Genomic DNA, 14,821 nt, shown 5'->3' on the forward strand with positions numbered 1-14,821 from the left:
ACAGGAAAAAGAAAGTAAACAAAAAGGAAAAAAAAGAAAAGACAGTGAAGTGAACGAAAGAACAAATTATCAAATGAGAAAAGAAACTGAAACAGGAGTTGCATTGTATTGATCAAATTATTTTCTATAAAATACAAGAAAATTGTAAAAACACAAAAATATTGTAAATTGCCATGGTTTCCATAAATTATATTTATTTGTTATTTGTTATAACTTAAGCCTTGAATAGAGTGCAGAAACTAACATTTCAACAAACAGCATCTTCTCCAAATTGATCATGAGATTACCATAACCAGAGCAGATTTCATAGAAATCTGGCCAGTAGAAAAATTGAAAAAAAAAAAAAAAGCTTGATCTTTGGACCGAAATGATGGACGGACAGAGGAACAGATTTAAAGACGATGACATTGCAACCCTAACTGTGACTGTGACTGTGGTGTGGTAAGAAGTGAGCTCCTACTCATTTTCTACAAGATGAATGTAAATTGCTTCCCAAAGCATTGTGGGATAGCAGGTGGACTAGACCTGACCAGCAACTCGAGAAACAGGAGGGAGGTTTAACTCATGGCACAGTTTGCCTGGAAGCTTTAAAAAACTTAAAAAACGTTTTTATCACCTTTGGATAAATGTCTATGGAGAAATGATTACCGTGACTTCTGATTGAACCTTGTCTCTAAGATTACAGATGTAAATCAAGATTAATTAATTAAGACATTTTCATATTAAAACATGAAAGGGCCTCCAACTAACCAAGTTTAAAACTGATTAAAGCCATGTCTCAAGTCTTTAAGAGCGAGGCCAAGCCGCATCTTAAGGACAAGTCCAAGTCAATTCTCAAGATTTTATGGGCGAGTCCAAGCCATGTTTTGAGTTTCTAAGGTCATATCCAATACCAGTCTCACAAGTAGCGGAAGTTAAGTCTCTAGTTTTAAGGACCTGTCCAAGTCAAATCTGAAGTATTTAAGGGCGAGTTCAAGCCAAGTCTCAAGTCTTAATGTACAAGTCCAAGAAAAGTCTCAATTGTTTATGGACTAGTCCAAGAACATTCTTAATCCTTTATAGTAAGTCCTCATTTTTGCAACTCTAGTCTCAACCTTAAGTTTCAAAGTTTCAAATTTGAACAGTAGTTTGAAATCGCCTAGCAAAACTATACCAAAGTTTGTGGCCATTTCGGGTAATTGTATGCTTGCAAGCATCGACACGGCAACAGCAAGTCTCATGACTTGGATGCTTTCAAGTCTTCAGAAGGGCAAAAGAAAAGAAAGATATAGAGAAAGATTTTCTAGGGGTGATCCTTTATACATTTTACCACCAAACACAGTGCAAAGAATCTCACTCAGGACAAAGTTAATGGACCATCTCATACACAACACAGACATAAAAACGTCCATGTTTTTAGCCAGCAGTGAATCAGTAATGATGGTAAAGTAATACGGTCTGACTTCTTTCTCCTCGAAATGTCTCTATCACACTTTTAATATCAGTTTAAGTAAAAAGAAAAAAAAAGCCGCCTTAAAACAGTAAGTGTGTTCTTTACAAGCCTTGGGAGATGGTGGAAGTGAAGTGAGAAGTTACGAGGGCTTTTTTGTGTCTCGGGGTATTTTGCTCTCATGTGCTGCTTGTTTCAAAGCAGCTGCTGCTTTGGGCACTGCGCCTGTTTTCCTCTTTTTGTCTCACTTTCTCTCTGTCTCTCTCTCTGCTGTTAACTTCTTCCTCACAGCCAGATAAAGAGGCCATATTTTTCCTCTAGAGCTGCCGATCTGCCGTTTTATCGCGCCTCGTAAAAGACGGGAGCTTTTTGCTGCAGTGCGAAACGATGTCTTGCTCACAACTCCTTTTTTTCCGTCACCTTCTCGGCCATCATTCGTTTCACACCCTTCTTAAAAAATATTTTAAAAAAGGATGTCTTTTCTTGACCTCTGGCGCTTTGAAGAATCCACTTCATCAGCAAAACTTTTGTCCTCCATCCCCTTTATTCTTTCTCATGCCATTCCCTCCAGTGTCACTCTGGGTCTATGTGTGTGTGTGTCTCATGCATTAGTAGCCTGCTGTAGCTGCTCCATATGCCGGTGGCTTACGAGCAGATAGCTGGAGACACTTCGCTAAGCTAAATGGAAAATAAACGTCTGTGTTCGCGGCCGAGACTCAGACGTTGAAATCAATCACACACACGCGTCTGAGCACCACAGCTGCAGCGGGAGATGAGGTGTGAAAGTGTGTGAGGGAGAGTGAGAGTCAGAGAGAAGGAGGAGAGTGTGTGTGCGCAAGAGCGTCTGTTTGTGTGTGTGAGGCGGAGACGCGCGTACAGGACGTCAGTTAGCTTGTGAGTCGACATCTGTGTTGGTTTCAAACCTGTGCCATGTTTGTGTTTGAGGGCGAAAAAATGCGTAAAAGCTAAAAGGCGATCACAAAGAAGGCCAGTAACGTCTGAAGGTAAAGTGTGTTTTCAGGCAGAGCGGGACGAGATGACCAGAGTGTGTGAGTCACCGCTTTGATTACCTTCCCCCTTTATTCATCCACTCAATACGACAGTGATTCATCAGCGCCACTTCCAAATGAAGCGGTGTCTACAGAGAGCGTGCTGATGGTGTCTGTGTAAAAGCTGAAGATGGATATTGTTTATGTAGTTTGTATAAATATGTATGTTTTGCAGGATCTATTGAGGTCAAGTAAGATAATTCTTCAGGAAGTGCAGTTAGTGACAGTGTGGGCTCCATGGTAGCTCTTACAGCGTGATGGAGTAGCGGCGGGGGGGGGGGGGGGGGGGGGGGGGGCAATTTGCAATATCCCCTGTTCAATTCCAGCCAGGGATCTTTTTGTTGCACGTTACTGTATCATATCTACTAAAAAGATATAAAACATGATGGACATGTTATATGCTGTTGCCATTATTTCTAGATTCAATACATTTAAATGTGACTACTTTTAGGTCACTAAATGAAAGACTAAATAAAGGACTGAGAGCCAGATTAACATTTGGACCTTTTTTTCAGGCACAGGTGTGACGTATTCTGGCCAAAACACATGCAGTGTATCGATCAAACAGATGGAGTCGCAGTTTGTGTTTCAGTTATTTGTTCAGGTGTTTGCAAAGTGCATCTTTTTCTTTTTGCATATGCATTTTATGAAGAATAATGCAAATAATAGGCAAAGACATGTTAACAGAGGTTGATTATGTGTTCCCCTGGATTTACTGAGGTCAGGACTAAGCGGAAACTTATGCTGCGTTCCACTTGGAGGTCGGAACGTTCTCATTTGATATTTGTAGCATCGACATTTGTGGCATTTTCAACGTTTACCCAAATAACTCAATTTATAACAAGATAATTATCATAGACTGTTGACCATACCCAGCTACCTAATAACATACCGCGACATATTTTGACATCAATTTAGGAGAACAGGTTTAACGATATGATAGTTTGTATTATGTTAATCAAATACATAGAGTAAAACATTGCCTTTTAGTTGATGGTTTAATATTTACAATGTTCGCCTCTATTGTTGCGTGACTTCAGACCACTGCTTCTTCATGAAGTCATGGTAGATGGGTTTGCCCTGACCTCACAAGTAGGAACTCCGACTTTGAGTGACTGTACATTGTATTTTTTCGAGTAGGAGGTCGGACATTTTTGAGTTCCGAGTTGTCTGTAAAGCTGCTCAGATGGAAGCTACAGGAATGTTTGCTCCACCAGTAGCTTGTGTACATTTTATGCTTCTTTGATTTGAATAAATATTCAGATAAAATAATATAATTTAATGAGTAACATTTTGAATAACAACAGTTTTATTTGGTGGAACCAAAGTAAATTAAAGCTGCAAGCAGCATTGATCGGGCCCTCGCAACTTCACGCACGTCGAGGGTACTGGCAGGACTCTGGTTGACACGGCCATGCATTTCTGTGACCATCATACACTGCGTGCACGAGTTAGATGATTTTTCCTGCGTCGACCAGCAGCGTAGCAAGATCATGTTGCCAGGTCTTAAGCCTCAAATGTTTTAAGTGTACCTCCAATACAATCATAGATGTAAGCCTGTTAAGATCTTTAAGAAAATGAATGTGCGTGAATGCGCGTCAATGTTTGAAACATAACAGACTGACAGTTTACTGGGATGGGGTTCAACTCCCTGCAGTGTCCTGCTGATTGTATTTGGACTTACATGAATGTTAACAGAACAGTAGTGTCATTTGCTTTTACTTGAACACTTCAATTTAACACTGTTTTCATTTTAAGCTCTTCTGTAACTTTAGATTGTAGTGTGAAGCATTCATTATAACATTTAACCTGATTCTCATGTAGAAGCTCTGGACAGATCATTTATACTAATGCCCACTGACATGGTTTGAGAACCACTGTTGTCTAACTTTTGCTCTCCAAGCATCTTAGTTTGCACATATTTAGATCAGAGAAGTCTTTTTCTCATGGTGTGACCACAAACCCTTTTATTAAGTTCAGTGTTTGGGCCGCTGTAATTATAGAATCCTGCTTACGTCCGTGGTTGCCAGTAGGTGGCGCTATGACTATGAGTTAATATTGGCATGCAGATGTCCTAAAATCATGACAGTAATCAAGCATGTCAACTTTGGGACAGTTTTGACAAAGTACAGTTGAGTTACAACAGCTTGATGGATGATGGCGAACCATGTAAAATGGCCGCTACACCAAGTCTATGTTCAATGAATTCTAAAGCTTTTAGTAACTTGTAATCGCAAAGGTCTTTAGATTGTTCTGACCAAATTCTAAGCTGATCTGATTAATTACCGAGGAGGAGTTCGTAGTACAGCACCTGGAAATGGGAAAAATACACGAGAAATTCATACAAAATTCAAAATGGCTGACTTCCGGTTGGGTTTAGAGCATGGACCCCAAAGACTTTTTTTTTTAAGTCTACATGTGATACATCTGCTTACCAAATTGTATACATCTAGGTGAAACGTACTGTGAGGGCTGCATCGTCGAAATATTCTTGGGGGCGCTATTGAGCCGGCTTGCCACTCTGAAGCATTCAAATCACATCCGATAACTACATTCAGAATTTTAAATGTGTTTGACAAGTTTGATTATGTTTTGAGCATTTTTAGCCCCTCAAAAACACTTTTGTTTTTCATGGCGAAGAATGCGTCGCCATGGCAACGGCCTTTCACGAAACAACAAGCGTTGAGTAACTTTTAATCACAAAGGTCTTTAGATTGTTCTGACCAAATTCTAAGTTGATCTGATTAATTCCCTAGGAGGAGCTCGTTAAAATAGAGCACCTGGAAATTGCAAAAAAGACACAAATTCATACAAAATTCAAAATGGCTGACTTCCGGTTGGGTTTAGGGCATGGCCCCAAGAGACTTTTATTTAAGTCCACGTGTGATACATGTGCTTACCAAATTCTGTTAATCTATGTGAAATGTACTGCGAGGGCTGCATCATTGAAATTTTGTAGGGGGCGCCATTGAGCCGATTTGCCACTCTGAACAAATAAAATCATATTATATAACTACATTTTGGTCTTGTAATCTGTATGCCAAGTTTGCTTATGTTTCAAGCATTTTTAGTCCCTCAAAAGCACCTTCGTTTTTCATGGCGAAGACTGCGTTGCCGCGGCAACGGCGTTTGACGAAACATCAAAGGCTTCATGAACTGGCATTATGAACTTCTTACATTTGTGTGAAACTAATTTGATGTTCATCAGATTTGTATACTAAGAGAAACAAGCCAAAGTATAGAGACTTTAACTTCCTGTTACCACTAGGTGGCGCTATGACTATTATACAAAATTGTTCTGTAGATGTCTTCAGGAGCAGAGACTCATCAAACATGGGAAATCTGGTAAAGGTCTGATGATGTGGAGTCGAGTTACATCAGTTTATTTGTTCACGGCGAAGGATCGAAATTTGTAGAGCCACCACATCGCCACCCTTCGACAACTTCTTACAATCTTCACAATGAAGCATTATCAAGGTCTTAAGGCTTTTCTGACAGAATTTGAGAGGGATTTGATTAATCTGTGAGCAGTAGGGTGTCAAAGTACACAACCTATGGCTTCCTGTTGCCACTAGGTGGCGTTATTACTATGATTCTAAATTGTCATATAGATGTATTCCGGGTCAGGATTTTATGACATATGAGAAATTTGGTTCAGATTAGACAGTGTACGGCCGAGTTACAACAACTTCCTTTTTCATGGCGAAAAAGGAAGTTGGATACATAGTTCGATAACTTTTTGATCTTTGAGTATCTTTTCACTGCCAAGGTCTCAAGAGCATACTGACCAAATCGGGTTTAATCTCTAGGAGGAGTTTGTTAAAGTATGATGCCTTGAAACAGTCCAAAAACGTCATAAAATTCAAAATGGCCGACTTCCTGTTTGGTTTAATAATGAAAAACTCCAAAAGGATTTTTTGTACATCCCATCATGTTCCACATACCTACCAAATTTCATACAGCTAAGTGAAACCAAATGTTGGGGCTACTCAATAGGGGGCGCTATCGAGCCAATATTTCATACCGCAGCTGGACACCCCAATCATACTGCAATTTTCGCAAATTCTGGCTTGCATGCCAAATTTCCAAAAATTCCCAGTATCCCAAGCACCTCCTTTTTGCAAGGAAACACGCGCAATAATAATAAACATGAGAAGAACAATAGGTCCTCCGCTCCGACTACGTCGGTGCTCGGGCCCTAATGAATACTACATTTTAATTTTTTTTCATAGTTCAGTGATCTGTACATACACACAAATTACTTTAGACATATATTGGAGCCTATGTGTGCGTGTGTGTGTGTGTGCTGTAATGTGTGTCTTACCCAGTGGGGGGCAGTGTGTCACCAGGATGTCTGTGTTGTCGGGGATCTGGTTCCACTTGTCCAGCAGAGCCTGACCCCGTGGCAGGTTGAAGCCCCAGCCATAGTACCAGGGCTGCCTGCAGACACACACACACACACACACACACACACACACACACACACACACACACACACACGTACAGGAAGTAAGAAGAACAGATGGGTTGGTCACTGTGGCAAGTACAGACAAATGTCATGTGGGATGCTTTGAATCTTTTTTATCAAATGTCACACGTCACACTCTCCTTACATTGATATGATAATAATTCACTAATGAATCATTAATTCTAATGATTATAATGAAACATGATCCTCAATTGAAAAGTGGAGAGTTATAATCATATAATGCACACTATGTGGAAGCATTTAAGTCACAGTATATTGTATATTGTTATTACAGTCCTCTAACTTTCTCTCCGTTGTTTTTCACACCAAGGAGCAAACCTGAATCCTTTTTAGAGCTTGACCGATATAATAACTGTAGTTTGGAGCAGGAAAAAGACAATTATTCATCTAATACTCATGTTTTTTGTCCATGTTACTTGATATAGAAATAAACTAAAAACAGCTATGATGATAGGAACACCACTTTGTCGGTTGTTCACCGGGCCGAAAAGTTTTAGCCCATATTTTTTTACCCTAATCGCCAGAAAGAATAATGCGTTCAAGGTTTTAGGAGTTTTTATGGAGTGAACAATAGCTTTCTGAAAAAAAAGATGTAGTCTACATTGAAAAACATAATTCCATGTCTGTCACATATTATGGCTATAGCGCATAAATAAATGACAGACTTCTCAATGTAAAACACTGATGTACTGTACGTCTTTGTGGGACTGCAGGCGGCTGCACAGCCATCAACCAAATCGATCAGACCTATGATCCTAGTATTTCAAGTGTTCAAGCTTTGATTTCTAAGTGACCTAATAGGTTACAGGTGTTTTCACAGGTGCATTCTGGGTGCAGGTGATTGACAATTGAGTGTGGTATTTCAACGGAAGTGTTGAGCGAACGTGTTTGGAGATAACCTTTTATGTTATTTTCCAAAATTATTTTAGACTTGTGTAAAGCCCAAAATGTTCGTATGGTTCTATACCTGCTCGATAGATATGATGCATGAGTTAATGCTTTCCATAAATGTGTCACAGGTACTGTTTTTTGTGTCGTGACAATTACAAAAAAAAGGAAATGAACCACTGAACAAGCAAACACACAGCAAAGCAAAACAGGGGAAATATTTTGTTTGTGAATATTAAACCACAATTTTTGCTGACATTGTTGATTGGACTGTACGGTCGGGATTCTTTTTGACAGGGATCTAATGTAATCACTTTGTTAATGCAGTTTTCCCGCGTTTCAGCATATGCAACATTTTGGCCTCTTTGTTGTTGCGTAAGCATCTTCTTAAAAAAGTCTAATCCGACCTTATTTTTTGCTTCTAACAGAACTTAACCTGATTGTGCTTTTCTAACCGAAATCTCCTTAAGTTGTGGCCTGGTTTGTGTTGAAAAATCGAAGGAGAAATTGTCGAAGAGCAAAGATCATAACTCCAGCTTGACCTTTCACTTCTCTTTTTGCACCCCACACTAACAGTCTTCCTCCTTTTTGTCTTAACATGAGGTTTGACCTTCACGATGAATAGCAGTCGTCTAGTGTACGAATCAAACAGGATCCCCGGCAGGCGGGCGGAGCAGGGTGAACAGAAAGCTACATTAAACGCCTCCTTGATCACAGTCGGGCCCCGGAATGCTCGGCGACGGGAGAAAAAAAGTAGAGAAGGAGAAAAGAAGAGAAGAAGAACGGGAGAGTCTTGACGGCTGGGGCTCGTGTCCCTTTACTTTGATAACGGACGCCGCGGTCGTGAGTGACGGAGAAAAAATTAACATGTCACTTACAATCTGTACTCCGATCCATCTTCCTCTCCAACGCGCCGCACACGTGTGTGTGCCGCTTCTGCGCAAGCGTCTTTTTTTAAATTGCCAAGTGCAGTCACTCGAAACACCAACTTTATCGCCGTGGCCGATGCCCGACGCGTCTGTGCTCAGTGGCACATCAGATGAGGATTTTTTTTAGAATAATTTCCGGAGTGTGTGTGTGTGTGTGTGTGAGAGTCTGACATGCTTGGGGACTTCAGAGACAGATGGGGAGACAGAGAGACAGGCCTGAAAATAGGAAGAAATACCTGTCACACAGTCTCCTTGTCCTTCTCTCTAATTAAGAAAGCTAAAAACGGAGACTCCAGGTCGCGTGTGGGCGGGGGAGGGAGGAGTGGTCCAGCACATGTGGCATTGCATCATGGGAAATCACGTCCTACATTTCGGCTGGAGCGCCATGCGATTAAAATTCCATCACTTCCTGAACATCAGAGACTAAACATTTCTGACGAATGATCCGACGCTGCCCATGAACACTGTTTCAATAATTTACCCGGCTGATATTAAAACATTTAGACTGGCCTTAGCATATTAATAGGGCCTGTGGAATGCAATATTCATGTCCTTCTTCACATGGACGTCTCAATTAAAATGAAATGAGCTTGGCGGTGCAGTCGATACTCCCGTTACTCCCAGTGTGAACAGAGGGATGAAGAGAGAGCAAACAAGTAGACATTGAGGTTTCCCTCAAAAAACGACCACCTTACGCTGATTATACGTATATTATATTTATATAACCTATAACAGAGTATTCAGCACAGAGAAGGATTCATGAGGATGGAAAGAACAGGTGGATGCTTGGACGGATGAATGGAGCCGTTCAAGTCTACTTAAAAGACCAGTGTGCAGGATTTAGGGAGCTCTACTGTACCGCCATGTTTCTACAGTAGTCCAAAATGGACAAACCAAATACTGATTCTAGAGAAAGACTTTTATCTTATAATGTGAGGAGGAAACTAAATCACAGTAGTCCTGCAAAGGTCCGTATTGTACTTTTGCATATCTTATTAAGTAGTTATATTCTCTTGACATTATTCACAACCATTTTCCAAAGCATATCCAGCATTTAGATTGATTTCTTGTCTTCCAGACAATCATTTCATCTCAGCTTCCTGTGAAAATCTACTCGATCAACTTGAAGAGATTCACTGCATTATGTTGTTTTCCAAAGAAGCAACGCCGTGATGTCATTCCAATAATAATTTGATTCGTCTTCATTCCCTATGTGAGAAAGGTGGATGTTTGGATTTACAACTTTGACTGCAGAGATTGTGATCTGCATCTGTTTATTTGAACTACAACCATGAACTTTCCCTTACCTCGACCGATAGCTTTATAAGCACGAACACAAGCTTTTCCTGAGCTCAATCAGATTGATGTTTGTTACCAAAACATAAAGGTACTCTGTGCAGTTTTTGATCACTTGCAGCGCTATGGAGTAATGTTTCCATCCCATCTCATACAGAAAGCAATTTGAGGGAGGATGTCATTCCCTTTGTTATCCTAATAGCAGGGAGAGTGCAGGGGCAGAATATGTTAGTCTAGTCTGCCTGACTCATTGATACTTTATCTGACTGAGGTTTGTGCCAGTTAGAATCTACGGCCTCCCACTCAGAAACATCAGTCGCCTGAGGCCCCGATCACACCGGGACGCGTTGCAACAGGTGCGGCCGCTTCAAAAACACCCGTTGGCAAAGAGTGTCGGGCAAAACAGCTGATGAGCCGGTGGAGCTATCAAACGTAAATAACAAGGGAAAAATGTATTCAATGCGGACATGGAGCTCTTGCTGTTGCTCTGCTGTTGAATGAGGAGGAGGGGAAATATGTTCATCGTAATTAAAAACTGCTAATATTAACCTTACGTCTGCCTCTGTCAGTTCCTACCACACATACTGGCATTAAAACAGGAAGTCAGTGGTACAGTCGTTAAAGCTCCATTTGGTTGTCTGCCTGGGCCAACTTTGACATTGACGGGCAGTGTGACTCCGTGCCTGCCGCTGAAAAGTTGAGAATATTTCAACTTTTAGGTGCGTCTAAAAACTGCTAGAAAAGGGTGCAATGCAGGAGCGGACACCGATCGCAAAATGTTTTTGTGTGTGCACGTGTTTCTAGTGGCTTGTCTCGGTGTGATCGGGGGCCAAACTGTGCTGTCCGTTGTGCTGAAGCAGCAGTCGGGTTTGAAATCTCTGAATCCTGCCCTTCCGTGGGTGACCTGAAACCCATTCCGACCAGTGGTTTCACACTATTCCATTGATCTACACAAACACACCAAGTAAACATGGCTGTAAACAATGCTGGATTTAAAATACTTTGAAAATCGGCATTGCAAATGTTTTTGTGAGGAAGGAAGTGCGTTCAGCACGTTTGTTAGACCTCTAGTATGCACGCAATCTTTAGTGAGAAACACTCAATGTAAACTCCTGACTTAGTTTTTTTTTTTTTACAAGCAGGGATTGTTATTTAAGGCACATCATCCAATGATGAGCTATACCACATCCCGTTTTTGTGAAGCTAAAACTTTGCGGCCAGAAAATTCAACCAAGAAGAAAAAATAGAACAATAAAGAGTGTGGATCACACAGAGGGCATCGGTGCATTACCAGGCAATGATTCAATTCAATTTATACAATTTAACTTATTTTGTATAGCCCAAATCACAAATTTGCCTTAGAAGGCTTTACAATCTGTACACATGTGACATCCTCTGTCTCGGGACCCTCACATCGGAGCAGGATGATATCGATAACAGCTGAAAAAAAGAACGGCTTTATACTGCCATGCATTAGCTATCTGCAACAACTTTCAGACTCTGAGAGTTGATTTTCATAATGCACTTAAATTAATTGAACCAGCGGTTGCCAGGGAAGTTGGACAGCAATGTGAGAGCTGATTTGGCAACAATGTTAAGGATACACCGTTTTTTAGTTAATAAGATAAAGCAGTCATGATCCTTCAAATGCTTGCACAAGTGATCTGTGATTGATCAATGTTACTTTTGAGTTCCTGTCAAAACTTCAGAAAAATTCACTTTCAAATTAAAAAACTTTCCTTTTAATAATTTTCGAGGCTGTTTATCCAATTTCGTGTAAAAAAAGAAAAAGAAGAAGTTCTTCAGTACACCTAAAACAGCGATGATCCAGTCTATCATTTTGTCAGCAGAGGATTATAAAGTACCGCGGCTTCTTTAATTTTACTGACATCAATCATTCTGTAAGAGAAGGCGTCAGTCTTTTGTCAAACGGTTTGTATCTCATTTTGCAGCGTGTCTTTCGGCGGCGTCTGCCTGTGCCGGGAAAAAAACGTCTGCGTGCCGACCCGTGGGCGTCTCCATCGCAGTTGCTAAAAAAGAGATTATCTCTCGCAGAGGAATTGACTGTAGCTTCTCTTTCTCTCCGCCAGAGAGACCCGCTCCCATGTTTGCCGAGCTAACTGAATGTAATTCCACGGATAATATCCCTGCTTCAGAATTGTGATGTTTTTATCAGGTGAGGGATTAGCAAGTGGTACAAGTGATTTGTGTTAACGTAGCGGAGGGGAAAGCGTGGAGCATATTAAAAGAATCTGCTAATGTGATGGGCTGGTATTTGTTATGGGCTTTCTTTTTTTTTTTAAAGAGGAGAAAATAGATGTCTGTGTGTATATCTTCAGTAGACAAGCAACAGCGTTCAAAAGCGTTACTTTCATGACACACACACACACACACACACACACACACACACACACACGCACACACATACGCACTGGCTATACTCTCAAATGCTTTTTAAAGATTTAACAGAAAAAGGGCAATGCACAGCTCCTTGCTTAACTTTTTGAGCTTGCATGTATCACCGGGTGTGTATTAGTGTGTGTATTAGTGTGTGTGTCTCACGAACGGAGGCCCGCTCGTATCACTGGAGTAAGTCCATGAATCATTAAAGGCCTCTGCCGAGAACTGCCGAGCACCCATGCCTGCCTCTCTCCCTCTCATTCCCCTCTTCTTCATCTCTCCCCCTCTCCTCCTCCCGTCTTCCCTGTCCGTCTCCTTTTGACATATTACTCCGTCTCTCTCCCTCTTTGCTTTGCTTCACTCCTCGTTAGTTGGGGGGGGGGGGGGTGCAGCTCCCAGGAGAGCAGCTTGGTCTCTGAGAGGCCGCCTTCGGTGTTTGAGAGGGAATATTTAACAAGCTAGAGAACAGTGAAGGTATTCTGAGGTCCAGCAGGGAAAAGAGAGGCAGAGGTGAAGCACAGGGGTATCAAACTATAGTGCTTTTTGAATATCTGCCAAACTGTGTCCAAGGCATAAAATGCTGGCACTGATTATTCTTTTATTGCATACTTCCTCAGTCATAGTAGTATTAATTCATTTTCTGGTCTCCTAGGTAGGGATGGGTATCGTCAGGATTTTATCAATACTAGATACTTAAAAGTTCCAAAATCTTTAAAATACATTCTCAGCTAAACATTTAGCTAAGTGATTAGCTTTCATTTATTAACCTATTCTTATGATCAAACTCTGCATTGCATCGTTACCTGCAGTGGACGAGGATGGACGGCTGCTCGACAAACAGTAGAAAACTGTACATTTCTGCAGATTGATATTCCGCTTGTTGGCTGAAAGTTGTGATAAACTGCTGCTGTTTCCTCATTTACTTGTGAGGGTTTTATTTGTGATAACGAGAGTTCTCAGCATCTACAGGAGTAAAACGTAGCCACACTTTGGGTCTTTTTCTTCTCTCTGCCATGATGTGTGTCTCACGCTGTACTGAGCCGGAGTCGGTGTGTGAGTAAAGCACAAAGTCAGAGACAGAGAGAGGAGGTTTGAGATGAGGAGATCTCACTCCAGAACTTCTAAAGTACCGATAGCAGATCCGTTATAAAATGATTGGGTTGAGCAGCATTAAGTTTCAAATTCTGCTTCTTTTTTGATGTTTTGTTTTGTATATTCATACAATGAAACACATATTATGTTAACTAATAACTTTTGTTTATGTATCTAAACCTGATCTGAATGAGCCAAACTGTCACACTGGGTGACATGTTCCTTTATTAACATGAACACACATCATAGTTCATTTTGACTCAATCCCATTTCCACCAACCTTCTGTCCCACAAATACACCAAAAAAGAGCACCAAATGTAGATTAATCCACCGCTAAAAATAGTCCCTCCAGTTACAGTAACATTTGTTTAAAACTACCGTGACCAACTGTCACCAGAAAAAAAAAATCAAACTACAGTAATTGTGACCTTATTTTAAAGATTATATCATTAGTAGGAACTAATAGTTTGAACACACATTGGTTTTGGTATTTTTATGAGATTTATTGACGATAAACAAACTGAATAAAGCAGCCTATTCAGGGTTTTAAAATAAACCGCTGTTATAGTTGTATGAAATAAAAGTAATACTCAGAAATAAAAAGTAAAACTCAGTACTGCAGCTCAGGTCTGATATATTGGCACCAATACCAAAACTTTTCAGATTCAGACAAACAAGGAGGGAAAGAAAAATACAGCAAACACATGCAGACACACAAAAAAGAAATGAGATGAGGAAGTGCCGTGGTTGTGGGGTAAGAAACTAAAATGGATTACTGTAACAAGGTCCATCCTAATGTGTAACACAGGCCTCGTGCTAATCACTACATGCACTGACGCAGTGAAAACACCCAACCGTGATCACCTCTGCTAGATTTAATTAACTACTCATGACTTAACGACCCTAATAACAGCCTGGGAGGCAGGTTGGGGGAGTGGAGTGTGGCGGTCCTCTTACACACACATTTGTGAAGCGATTTTTCTTCTGTGTTTGATATGCAGCAGATACATGAAGAAGCTTGTTGATAAATGCAGTCATACCTATTTATCTAAGTGCTTTCCCACAGCCTTATTTCCAAACTTTCATTGCCCGACATCTATCTCAACTGACAACGTGGATGTTTCTAAATCAAAAATAAGAACGAACAACGTAGCGTAAAAACGTAACGTAACAGCGTAACGTAATAACATAATGCTGTAACGTAATATAACAACATAATGTAAGAACGTAGCCTAACAAAGCAACATA

At 40.7% G+C, this 14,821-nt stretch overlaps 1 protein-coding gene across 1 annotated transcript in view; it reads right to left on the reverse strand.

The window, feature by feature from the left end:
• The window catches only part of mpped1 (metallophosphoesterase domain containing 1), an 80,712-nt gene that overhangs the window by 8,545 nt on the left and 57,346 nt on the right, over positions 1–14,821 (reverse strand). The window contains exon 5 of the mRNA XM_068717059.1: positions 6,803–6,918. Within this exon, the coding sequence (XP_068573160.1) occupies positions 6,803–6,918 (116 nt within the window). The remainder of the gene's footprint in view (positions 1–6,802; positions 6,919–14,821) is intronic.

The sequence above is a fragment of the Cebidichthys violaceus genome, unplaced genomic scaffold, assembly GCF_023349555.1.
Source record: "Cebidichthys violaceus isolate CVI_PGR_0920_01 unplaced genomic scaffold, fCebVio1.0.p SCAF_21, whole genome shotgun sequence".
Lineage (NCBI taxonomy): Eukaryota > Metazoa > Chordata > Actinopteri > Perciformes > Stichaeidae > Cebidichthys > Cebidichthys violaceus.